General features: G+C 36.6%; 1 protein-coding gene across 1 annotated transcript in view; it reads right to left on the minus strand.

Moving 5' to 3' along the window:
• Positions 1-3,658: 3,658 nt before the first annotated feature.
• The window catches only part of LOC306884523 (all trans-polyprenyl-diphosphate synthase PDSS2-like), a 31,165-nt gene continuing 21,153 nt past the window's right edge, over positions 3,659-13,670 (minus strand). The window contains exons 4-8 of the mRNA XM_079440455.1: positions 9,225-9,299; positions 7,590-7,751; positions 7,320-7,448; positions 6,730-6,765; positions 3,659-4,096 (exon numbers count right to left, since the gene is read on the minus strand). Coding sequence (XP_079296581.1) covers positions 3,941-4,096; positions 6,730-6,765; positions 7,320-7,448; positions 7,590-7,751; positions 9,225-9,299 — 558 coding nt within the window. The 3' untranslated portion in view covers positions 3,659-3,940. The remainder of the gene's footprint in view (positions 4,097-6,729; positions 6,766-7,319; positions 7,449-7,589; positions 7,752-9,224; positions 9,300-13,670) is intronic.

The following is a 13,670-nucleotide window of genomic DNA, read 5'->3' on the forward strand; positions in this document are numbered from 1 at the left end:
TTCATGATAGTTACAACTATACAACAACATAATAATATAGTTTTTATAGTAATTATATTATAAAGTATTATAAGTATTAAACTAATATAGCTGCAAGCAGCGATTAACCGGGGTTCGTGCAATTGACGCCCTTTAACCTGTTAACTGTCACGGGCCCACCGGTGGGCCCACTTGCCATTACATGTTTTAAACAGTAATATCTTAGTCTGAACTATAACTGCCCCAGTGTCAGCGCTTTTATGTTTACTGCCAGTTTACCAATGAACTGCCGTCTAGTGGATATGACAAGTACTGCAGGGCAAAGTTGCGTTGTTGTATTGTGATACGTTTTTGCTGTCAAATAACTATTTACTTTTATTCAAATTTATATATTGCTATTATTTTTTATTAACAACGTATATTTATTGTTTGTTTGTTTGTTTATTTTATTGTTGGAAGCAAAACAATCACGCCAATAAAGTAGGCTACTTTGAAATTGAAAAATAATCCATATAAGGAGGTCTAATTCAAGTTCATCACATAGCCTATTTATATACTGTATAATCTATTTATGGGTGACGTACATTGTTACAAACCCAAACTACAACAAAACATACGCAGCATCTTACACTAAGTAAAGCAAATAGGTGAAATATGTCCTCAGTATGTTCTCAGACACTCATCAGCGGCACCCGATGTGGCCAATGTCCCGTAACGCGCATTAGTAATGTCTGCATTAGTGATGTCTGCATTAAGTCACGGAGCCGTGGCTCTCTGAGATGTGGGTGTGATGAGGCGCCGGTCATTATTCAGGTAATGTGGGCTGTTTGATCCATCACGCGCTCATGCGATGACGCTCGCGCCTCTGTTGGGACGCGCGCGCAAAGAACAGGGAGTCTCGCTCTGCTCGTTAAAGACTCATTTCAACATGCGCTCATCTCATTTTTTATCACATGAATGAAAGAATTGCATCTGTCAAATCGAGAAAGGACATTTTAGTGCATTTGTGCCAAAAAAAAAAAAAAACCCGGCATTTCAAACGCCTGCAGTAGCTTAATTCAAAAGACTCCTAAATCAATTTTCATGGATTCTGCCCTCCAAGCTAAAACTCCAATACAGTCATACTTGTTTTAATAATAAACTGTTGGATAAACAAAGAAGGAAAAAGTCAAACTGACAGCCATAAACTGCTGTCCAGTTAATTGTTTTGCTTTTCATATCAGTTCAAAATGGTAAAAAGTCTAAGCACACCTGACAAAATGCATGAGTCACACTCCAAACAAGAGTGCTTCTAATTAATTTTATTATAACAAAGACCTAAAACCCCGACATTAAAAATTTAGTTTCAATGCACGCACACCAAATCTAGGTGACTGATCTCCTCCAGTCCCAAAATAACTCACACAGACCCAAACACATAAAAGAGGAGGAGAGACGTCTGTCTGTATGGAATAAATGAGGGTTGTAATAGTTTTGAGCTTTGCTGAAGTGGAGCTGCTATCATACACACACTCTCTCGCTTGCTCTACCTGTGCGAATCCAGCCACCATGTCATCAGGGGATCGGATTGCCACGAATCGCCAAACCGCAAAAATCATTTCCATGCGCAAAAACAGAGACAGGATCAGCTTACCAGGGTGATGATACTGACGGCCATGAACTCAAGTCCATATACACACACACACATATATATATATATATTATATATATATAGCCTATATATTCTATATAAATAGATGCATTACGATCAGTAACAGTGGCTGAACCAATGGCGTGAGTTTGGGGCGGGACTATTCGTTTGTGTGACCAGTGGCATATGGGAAGTGTTTTGGGGAAACCTGCTTGAAAACAATCCTTATTTTTATTTTCTAAACCAACTTCACCTTTGTTAAAAAAATAAATAAATAAATAAACATTTGCGGAATCTAAGGAGTGTCTACCAGTTCAACAAAACAAGGACAGCAGTGTTGCCAAGTCTGCTTAAGTGACTTTGGGCTTGTTTTTTTTCCCAGAAGGTACTTTTAGATTTGAGCAGTCATGGGTTCCATTCTTGGGCATATTTCTGTAATTCAATTGCTTATTTGGGCATATTAGTGGTTGACCCTCATAGAACAAAACATATGACATCTTAATCATTATTTTGTGTGTGGCTGTCTGTTCCCACATACTGACTGGAACTTCTTTTACCAGTCTCTTTTGATATTTAAATAATTAGTTTGCAGCGTCTTTATGCCATTACAAGCTGCTTTTGATGCGAAGTGAAGTGAAGTGAAGTGACATTCAGCCAAGTATGGTGACCCATACTCGGAATTCGTGCTCTGCATTTAACCCATCCATCGTGCACACACACAGCAGTGAACACACACACACCGTGAACACACACCCGGAGCAGTGGGCAGCCATTTTATGCTGCAGCGCCCGGGGAGCAGTTGGGGGTTCGGTGCCTTGCTCAAGGGCACCTCAGTCGTGGTATTGAGGGTGGAGAGGGCGCTGGACATTCACTCCCCCCACCTACAATTCCTGCCGGCCGGAGACTCGAACTCGCAACCTTCGGATTACAAGTCCGACTCTCTAACCATTAGGCCACGACTTCCCCGAAAGACAGGTAACAAACAATCTATGCCAGCAATGATCAACTAACGAAAATTGCTAGAAAATCCAATAATACATTGATTTCTTCCAGTCTTTGAAGTGTTAGCCATGACTGATTAAATGAAGCAAGCTTCAACACAAAGCTAATTAAACTGTGATTCGAACAATCTCAAGAGGTATAGAGACCCCAAACCCACAATCTCCTTGAAACAAAAGATCAAAAGACCTCTAATGACCTTTTAATACTGTTCTTCTGTGCTCAGTTTGATATTTGGATCTGTGACAAGAAATTCAGATCACAGTGGCACTAATAATAAAGTCTGAACAAACTCTGATCAGGGCAAGACAGCACAAAAGTTTGCCTCTGACAGGAGATGTGTCAGAAAGACTCTTTCTGTCTTCGTAGCTTTTCATGAGGAGTTTTCTCAGGTCTGCTTGAGGCCAAAATGAATTTTTCATGTATGACCAGAGGGCTGTCCCGCTCCTACCAAGCAAACTTAGTGTAATATCCTGCCTACATATCCGAGGCCAGAGAGAGACATGGGAGAAACTCTGAACTACTGATGTTCCTGCATGCATGTTCTTCCCTTTCTGTCCTTCAAGCAATTCAAGTGTGTGTGTGGCCCGGCGGCTGTCAGCGGTGACCGTCACTCGCCTACGCCCCACTTCACACCCTAGTCCCCCCCCGTGGTCACCCGGGAAACCGCAGGCCGCCCAGGCTGGCGCCAGTGCTCTCGCTGAGCTGATCAATACTGCAGCATTTCCTGCCCATTCACTCAGGTCACACACTCACCTCATTAATTATTACTGCCAACACTGCTGCTGGAGCACCCCGGGCACCCACAACACACACACACACACACACACAAACACACTCACAAATTGTCATCGGTTTTCAGACAAACATTTTGGTGAATGCCACCCCTTATAATACCTATACGCTTCTCTATGGTCACGAATCAACTTACAGTGATATCAATAATGTTTGTTTGTCTTCTTTAAAGTGGTGTATAGAAATACTGACTTCTGTGAAATACTGCAGGGAATCATAGAAATTTTATAATAAAGAGAGACAAAGATTTTTTTAAAAAAGACATCTAATTTTATTTTAAAATATAAAGCTAATTTGTTGGCTAAATGCATAGTGTGTGTATGAGTCCGGTAAACTTAACTGTCTGCGACACTCATCAGTTCCACATAAAAATCATCATCTGTAGAGCAGGTGGGAACCACAAACACTCCAAAGTATGTCCTCTTAAAACAGCACCCAAAAAAATCATGATCAACCTCCAGGCAGGCTCAGTTTCAGCATTAATCAACTGCATCAAACAGAATTGGATTCATATATACAACCAAATTGAAACCATCTTCAGAACTTGATGACTGCGCAGGCCATGTTTTCCAGTGCCGATCGAGCTTCTGAGGGTGGGAAGCACTTCATGGTCTCTAAGGCCTTGTTGCCGTGGTAACTGCACAGGTCAAGCGCCTGGTTCACACCTCTTTCCGTCTTTATCAGGTCCCAGAGCTGGAGAACGCGCAAGAATATGGAAAAATGTTAACATCACTCCATTAAACTGATTAAACTGATGTAGGAAATGTAATATTACTTTAACCAAATTTAGAGGCAAGGAACCACTTGAAACAGGCAATTTCTACAGATTAACATAGTTTGCTTGCAAAACAAATGACAGCAACACTATAATCAGGTATAATAATGTGTTTGGCATCAAATTCTGATGCCAAACACATTAATTTTGTTCACATGTAGTGAACAAATTAACTGAGCAATAATACATTTATAAATTAAGATGAACTTAGATTAATAAACAGTGTAAAAATGTGCAGTGTTAGTTCATGATGCCTAATGCATAAACTAATGTTAACAAATATGATCTATTATTTAGAACAACACACTAATATTCGAAGGTTTGGGGTCAGTAAGGTATTTTGAGGTTAATTCTGCTTAATATTTTTGTGTACATTGTGTCATGCTTTTTTAAAAGATTCTATTATGAATAGAAAGTTCAAAGAACAGCATTTTTCATGTTTTTTTTTTTAAATAATGTAAGTTTCTAATGTCTTCAAAGTCACTTTTGATCAATTTAATGCATCCTTACTGAAAAAAATATATATATATTTCAATAAAATCTTATGGGCCTTTTGAACAGCAGTGTATATTATCAATATATTATTAGAAATATATGATCATTATATCATAAGTAACATAAAAAAAAAAAATCACAATAATCAAAAATATACATAATATTTTTTCAACATATAAATTATTATTAAATGAAAACCCAGAATATTCCACACTCTTCCTCACTCAAATGGTCTTGTAGTCCTCCACTGTCACATACAAACATGTTTTGCTGGAGGCCATTTTGCCAAATGAATTCTGGGATGTGTTGTGCTAAGAAGCCCTTGGGGGACCTCGAGTTAAAAACAGCAAAAAAGACCTGCTTTCATTAATGTGCGTGAGAGAAAGCCAAAAACGGAGACGGAGAGAGATGTGGATGTGGGAAGGTAGATAATGACATCAACTGATTTCTCACTGTTGTTTGTTTAGCCACACTTTTCTTTGACTTCAATATAATAAACAGCTTTACAGAATATTTTCAGGTTGACAGACAGAGATATGACCTCATGACCCCCCGAGACACATTTACACCAAAAAACAAACCAGACAGCAGATACTGGAAAGATTAATGTCGCATTTATGTGCTGATAACAGAGATATGTGATGTATGTGTGTGTGTGTGTGTGTGTGTTGGGGGGGGGGGGGTGTCTGTCTGTGCCCTGTTGAAGGAGAATCTTGTGTGATGCTGCTGTCAAACCATCTCTCTGTCTCCTCTACAAATAAACCTGTTACTCTATCCCCTAATATCCTGTTTCTACAGCGACCCGAGCTGCTTGTGCCCTCCTCCTCTTCCTGCCCCCTCCCCACCGCCTCTAACTGTCTCCCCTTCTTTCTTTCTGTCTTTCTTCTCCTTCTGACTTTGGAAATCAAATTTTTGAACTTGCTATCAGTTACAGAGAACAAACACCTCCTATCGGCTCACTCAGGTTTGTAACCACCAATATTCACAGCATCGGTCGATCAATGTGTGTTTTTATAATGACCGATTCTTAAACTTTTTACTTCAATATGCCTCAGATTCACATACTTGATTACATTCTTTAACATACAGAAATTATGTTTTTTATATCCTAGTGCAGACTTTCCATGTACTTCTATTGTTTTTATACTGAGCAGGGTTATTGTTAACTAAAACAAAAACTGAAACTAAAATTCAATCCATTTTAAAAAATGGTTTTGTTACTTGAAATAAAATAAACATCAACTGAAATAATATAAAAAAATATAAAAAACTTTTTTATTTCAGTTTATTGCCAAGGCAATATTTTTCATAGTATTTTAGTTTAAATTGATGTAATAAAATCATTGAAACTGAAGAAAAAATAATAATAATAACAATAAAAATTATATAGACATATATTTAAAAAAACTAATACAAATCACAAAAACATAAAATTACAAAACCTAAAATGAAAATAGAAAATATATAAAAAAAAACTGAATCAAAATAAATAACACTGATACTATGCTAATGATATTTTCTATTCCCTAACTCTTTTTTTTGTTTGTTTTTTTAGACTTTCATCAAAATATTATTTAGTATGTTTATTAAGTTCTTTTCCTGGGGACTGTTTTTTTGGCATATTAATATTAAAGCGATTTAAGGTTTATATTTAAGGCGATTTCATATATATTTAAATAAGCATGAACAACTTCAAATTTGTTTAATCATACATTAATTAACTTCTATTTCTGTTTGTTTGTAAACATTCACATACACGCTGGGACCCTGGGAATGATTTCATGACTCCTAGGGATCGATTTGTATCATAAATGTATGAATGTTTCATCAGAAGGATTGTGGCTGAAATCATTGATTAGTGGTTTGACCAGGAGGATTGATTTCTCTTGAATTCGATAGACAATCTCACTTTTTCATTGGCTAAATGAAAATAATCAATTGATTTCGTCACTGAAAATACAATGAAACACAAGTTTTCTGAATAAGTAGACACTAAAATGAGGCACTTGTTACTTTGTTTTCCCTCTCCCTTAATCAAAAAACAGGAGTCGCTTACCTTTGTGTAATCAATCTGTCTAGCCATATTCTGAACCTGAAATGAAGAGAGAAAAATGTGAATCCAGAGAACATCATGCTGACACAATGAAATCTGAACCGTAATGGTGTTTTGCCACCAGTCTAGAGGCTAAAATCTTATTGAATCACTTCAATTAATGATAAATACTGTCTGCTCAGTTACAATATCAAACATAATACAGTAAAACTGGCTTAACTGTCTGCTAGCTGCCTTGAGACATAGCTCACATATGACTTTTTCATCACTGTAATGTGAATAAATCTATTAAAATTGGAAAATATTTATGCATCATGGTACTACACACTACATTTCAAAAGTCTGGGTTGGTAAAGTTTTATGATGTTTTTGAAAGAACTATCTTATTTTTGACAAGGCTGTATTTATTTAAACTAATAAATGCAGTAAAATAGTAATTTTATGAAATATTGCTACAATTTAAAATAACAAGAAAATTATTATTTTTTTACATTTTGTAGTGAAATACAGTATGTGAGATTCACCAGGTTATTTTAAAGAGAGGCTATGAAGTATCACACAGCTGCAAGTGTTCTGATATGGTTGTCTGGTACCTGTTTTAGCTGGTGCCGCCATCTCTCAGGTCCAACGATCTGTCTGTGAAAGACTACAGGAGCCGAGTCCAAACTAAACACAGCCGGTTCTGACCGGCTCTTTACGAATGGCTGCAGATCAGAGTTTAGCTACAAAATACACATATATTCATGAATTTTATGAAATGAGCTTTCTACACAAAGTGAAAATAGGAGAATGTAAAGTGATAAGACAGCATACAGACAAGCAGCTTGTGCCCACAATGCACTTGTGTGACTGTGCGTACACACCTTGTGTCCCAGAGCGAGGTGTTTTCCGTACTGAAAAGCCAAATTCTGAGCCTCGTTATCATGTCTGGCCAGCTTCATCGCTGCCTGACAACTCTTGGCAAGCAAAGCACCATGGGACAGGAATGTCTGGTCTTCCCAGGACGCAACTGTTAGACTGCCCTCCTTCAGAATACAGAAAAACTCAATCAAATAAGCATTAATGTATTATAAATACTGGGATGTATACTCTTCAAAAGCCTGGATTCAAGTTATTTTATTTTTTTGAAAGAAATAATTACTTGGACAAAGATGCATTAAATTGATCAAAACTGATCAGTGACAGTCAAGACATTTACAAAAGAATTATATTCCATATAAATTATTGTTTCCACAAATATATTAAGCAGTACAACGGTTTTCAACATTGATAATAATTAAAAATGTCTTCTAAGTAATGAAAATTCAGCTTTGCCATCAAATAAATTAAAAACATCATAAAATATATTAAACTACAAAAGTTATTTAAATGACAATATTTCACAATATTACTGTTTGTGTTGAATTTTATCAAATAAATGTTGCCTTGTGAGGATAAAAGACTATACTCAAAAACATTTTGAAAAAGTCTTACCAACCTCAGTTTTTTGAATGGTGTTGTTTATGGAGATTATATGGAGAGCTAAAATAGATTCATAAATATACCTCAAAAGCACAGAAAACTTATAGAAAACATTGAGACTGTTCAAAATTTAAGGATGCCACTTTAAACCAAACAAGAGAATAAAAAAGAAAAACAAAATGGTGGTATGGTGGTATGGTGGTAGGGGGTTGGTGTAACTGGAGGAGGGAAGGTGATGCAAACATCTGCTTGGAAAACATCTCCTCTAAAAAGGGTAAAAGAAACTTGAATCTCTCTCTCTCTCCCTTGTTGAGTTTCTCTCACATAAAGGTGGCCTTCTCCATCACGTTTCCTCCTCCTCGCCTCACACAGGAAACTTTGTCATTCATTATTTACTGTGAGCGGTTTGCAGATGTTTTAAGTCGGTCTGTGTTTCGCTTGTTTGGAGATGTTTTGCTTGTCCAGTCTTAGCTCTGTTTTGAAAGCTTTGAATATGAAACATTAAACACTAAAAAGATTCCTCTGGTACTCAATTTTAATTAATTTATGAAGAAAATAAAGCTTAATTTTAGCAATGACACATTACGTCTCATAGATGGCACGTGTTTATTAAAGCAATAAACCAGAGAGGTTGTGTTTTACAGTAATTTACATGACTTTGAGCGATTGCTTTTATAAAATAGGTGACATAATGGGAACATAAAAAAGTTTCATAAACAGACACTTTACTGTTCTTCTGAAGAAAGTCTCTAATGCTCTCCAAGGCTGCATTTATTAGAATAAAAATACAGTAAAATATTGTGAAATATTACTACAACTTTTATATATTTTAAAATATAATTTATTCCTGTGATGACAAAGCTGAATTTTCAGCAGCGTTTGCTCCAGTCTTCAGTGTCACAGGATCCTTCAGAAATTGTAATGTGCTGATTTAGTGCTCAAGAAATGTTTGTATTTTTTTTTGTCAATAGAGTTTGTTTCCCACAGAATGCCACTGGTGGCTATATGTGGTAAGTGCAGTAGGTTGAATGCTGTACCTCTGCAGAAGTGGAGCTCTCATGATAGATTCCTTGCACCACATCTCCGATTGCACTGGAGATCAGCTCCACCACCTAGAACAAACACAACATTATAACACTTAGGCTAGCAAAATATTTTCCACATAAACGAAGACTCTCAGAATAAGAGTGTTGATAACAGATCAGCCCCATCTGTTCTGAAATGAGTATTTATTAGGACATGAGCAGTTTGGGAATATGGGAAGACTTTTTTCCAGTCCACTCATTCTAAAGGAGCATCTGAGGGACAGATAGAATAACCAGCTCTTCAGTTATTAAACAGATGGCCAGTCAAAACAGTGCAATGTCCAGAGGATACAGACCTTAATGAGGACTCTGGCAGCTGCACAAGATTATTGATTCAGTTTCTCTCTTTAATACACACAACCACAGAATTCTACTCCCAGCACAAAAAAAAAAAGTTCAACACCTACAGTACAGAAAATCATCTGATAGTTGAGTGTTGATTGGACTGTTCTCTTGAACTTCAAATATGTCCATGTAAAAAAAAAAAAAATTATTCAACCTCATGATGTTCCAATGTATGACTTAACTTGCGTCTGTGGAACACAAAACTAGTCAAAAACTAGTCAAGAATTATACTGGCTCTGTTCAACTACAATAATGGCCTACAGTGAACAGTCATCTATAAAGAATAAAAGACCAAATCTGAAAGGATCTCAAAAATGTTTTCATATATTGTAATTATTCATACACTGTAACAAAGTGAAAACGTGATCTTTCATAATGCACTTTTTCAAACACACACACACACACACACACACACACACACACACACATACATACATATATATATCATGTTGCTAATTATAAAACATTAAATGGACAAAAACATTAAAAAAAATTAATTACTTATTCGTATAACAAATAATAATAATAATAATTAAACAAAACATTATAAAAAAATCGACATTTTATTTTGTAAAAACATGCATCTAGTTCACCTTAATGCATTCATGGAAATTTATGAGTGAAGTAGCAATTGAAAATGAATCATTCCTTTGATCCAGATCTTTTAAATTAATCAGTTAATCCAGTTCACAAATAAATCTAAATGATCTGCTAACGAATCAGACTGGTTCAGACAGGTTAAGAGCTAAATTGGAAGATTATTAGTGAAGAGCAACTTAAATTTAAGTTATACGAATTCAAAAGTCATTACGAAAAACTTTGGTAGTGTTTTTGCATCTTTGAAAGCTCAAAGAATTGAGTATAATTAAAAAGAGCCAATACAATACTTCAAAATTAAATTTTCTGTGTTCCCCAGAAAGGTAAGTCATAAAGGTTTGGAACTGCATGAGATTGAATAAATAAATTTCTGAATTTTCAATGTTGGGTGAATTTTTGCTTTAAAGTACTTTAGATCGTGTAGTAACTATAGTAATCCTGAGGGGGGCGCTACTCTGTTACATCTACTCCACAACAATCAGCTGGACTAAGTCACTGACAGCTCCTTCTATCATTCAATCACATGCTTTCCTATCCCTTCCAACCATCGCCCTAGGCGACATTCTCCACCTCTTTTTCACCCTTCATCGTTCTTTTCCCTCTTTTCTCGAAAGGCCTGTCTGTTGAATCATAAGACCACAGGCAGAATCTCCAGGGAACTAGAATAGCAGAGGCCTTCCATCCAGACACACAGCTATTCCTCATATTTAATATTATGTTACTCCTCTCCATTCCCCAAACTTTCTCTCTCAAACTTTGTTTTTCTCACTCTTTCCTTCTCTCTCTTTTTCTCTCTGCCCTCTGAGTAACCAGATCTTTGAGGAAACAGTGAGGAACTTGACTCCCCTACCCATAGCCCAGAGAAGACAGAGAGCCCCTATAGCGCAGCCAGATGTGCGGCTTCACACACTCCACACGGAGAAATTAAAGCGTGCATGTGTGAGTGTGTGTGAGAGAATGCATGTGTGTTTGAACTGTGTGTTTGTGTACGTCTATGCCTTTTCGTGTGAGTTTGTGTGTGTGTGTGTGTGTGTGTGTGTGTGAGAAGTGGGGGGGCTTTTTTTGTAAAGTATCAGATAAGCTGCCCTCCCTCAGTCTCGTCTCATTCCCAAATCCAGCCGGAGTCATGTTTCGCCGACAGGTCTGTGAGGAGAAGAAAGAGGAGACAGCCGCTCGCGGATCCCTTTACCGTTTATACTAGTGTTGAGCCAGAATCCCACTCTCTCTCACTCACACACACACACACACACACGCACACACACACAGTCTACTAAGTCAGGATCCCACTCAAGGCCGTGATACATAATACAGATCAATCAGGGGGGAAAAGCGCTTTGCTGCGGAGAGAGAACGTCTGATTTCCACCGCTAATGCTCTCATGCTAACTGAACCGCTAATGCAAAGGGGCCTCGCCCTCATTTACATAGATGGAAGCTTTAAGAGGAAGATGCGTTCATCCGGTTCTGGCTGGGTGAATGTCAGTTACATCAAGGGACTATTAAAAACTGAGCACTTAAAATATATTTGTAATCACTTTTGCTAATTGTAAATTCATCTGTAGAAGTTTGACTTGCAGCTAATCAGTCTGATCTCTGATTGGCTGGATATCCTGTCAGTCCATCACTACTTCAGTGGGTCAGAACAGAGCGTGTGTGGCTTTAATCACGGTTCTCTGAACAACAGGTTCAGTTTCACACAAAAAAAAGATTTTTACTCACACTCTGTTCAGTATGTGTGTGTGTGTGTGTTCACTAAAACAAGGCTCAAAATGACCTTGTATCCACAGCTCCTAATGGTGACTGAATTGAGAAAAATTTATCAAGCATATCTACCCAACAATGGAACTCCATTTAGCATTATTATATATTTTTAATGAGAAGCATAGAATTATTAGTTAATATTAGTGTTAGTTCATATACAATACCGTATGAAAGTTTGGGGTAGGTAAGATTTGTATTTGATCAAATATTGCAAAAACAGTAATATTATGAAATATGATTACAGTTTAAAATAACTGTTTTCTATTTTAATATATTTCAAAAAGTACTTTATTCCTGTGAGGCTAAAGCTGAATCTTCATCAGTCTTTAATGTCACATGATCCTTTAGATATCGTTCTAATATGCTGATTTGCTGCTCAAGAAACTTATTATTATCAATGTTGAAAACAGCTGTGATGCCTAATATTTGTGTGGAAACTGATATGTTTTTGTCAGCATTCATTTGAAATATAAATATTTTATTACATTATAAATGCTCTTACTGTCATTTTTAATCAATTTAATGCATTCTTGCAGAATATAAGTATTAATTTCTTTAAAAGAAAAACTTTTGAACCACATTGTACATGTCTTCTGTAAAAAATGTTTACATTAGCAAGGTTCAAACCATCATTAATGTCAAGTTGTTTAAAATATATATAAATATCTTAATGTGATATCTAAATCACAGATTTAGACAGAACCGGATCAAAAATGTAAAGTTATATAAAAAAATAATAATAATAATAACTGCAACTCGTCTGCAAAACTGCAAAAAAAAAACACTAAACAGATGAGAGATTTCCACTTTCGTCCAGCAGGAGGTGCCATAGAACACGCCAATACATACTCCTAAACCCACACCATCTACCTAACGAGAGTCTGTATTAAACACAGAAAACAATCAGGTGTGCGTCCCAACTAAGATGTCTGGCTGTCTGAATGCTGAGCTCCTATTGAAGGGGTAAACAAAACAAACCAGAATCTGTTATTTATATTAGTCGCCACAATCTGCTGATCATTTAAATTTCCTGCAGTCATTTCCATGTCCGCTCATACACGCATTAAAGTGAGCTCGAGTGTGCGTGTGCATGTCTGAGGCTATGCAGAAGGAAAAGAGTTTGTTTTCCTCCACGGGGAGAGCAGCATTCTAGAGCTGCACTTGGTGACAGATCCTGTCAGCATACTCCCGCTTAGTGCATCTGAGTGTGTCTGTGTGTGTTACCCAGACACAGAGAGATGAAATGTTAAGGTTTGTAGTGCAAATCCCTTTTTACTCAGTCATATTATAATATGTGACCCTGGACCTCAAAACCAGTCTTAAGTCGCTGGGGTATATTTGTAGCAATAGCCAAAAATATATTGTATGGGTCAAAATTATTGATTTTAATGTCAAATCAAAATGTCAAAAATCATTAGGACATTAAGTAAAGATCATGCTCCATGAAGATATTCTGTAAATATATCAAAACTTAATTTTTGGTTAGTAATATGCATTGCTAAGAACTTCATTTGGACAACTTTAAAGGTGATTTTCTCAATATTTAGATTTTTTTAGCTGTATCTCGGCCAAATATTGTCCTATCCTAACAAACCATACATCAATGGAAAGCTTATTTATTCAGCTTCCAGATGATGTCATCTCTGACTGGTTTTGTGGTCCAGGGTCACATATGACAAGTGATTTCCTCTAAAAC

The sequence above is a fragment of the Barbus barbus genome (assembly GCF_936440315.1).
Source record: "Barbus barbus genome assembly, chromosome: 18".
NCBI classification, from domain to species: domain Eukaryota; kingdom Metazoa; phylum Chordata; class Actinopteri; order Cypriniformes; family Cyprinidae; genus Barbus; species Barbus barbus.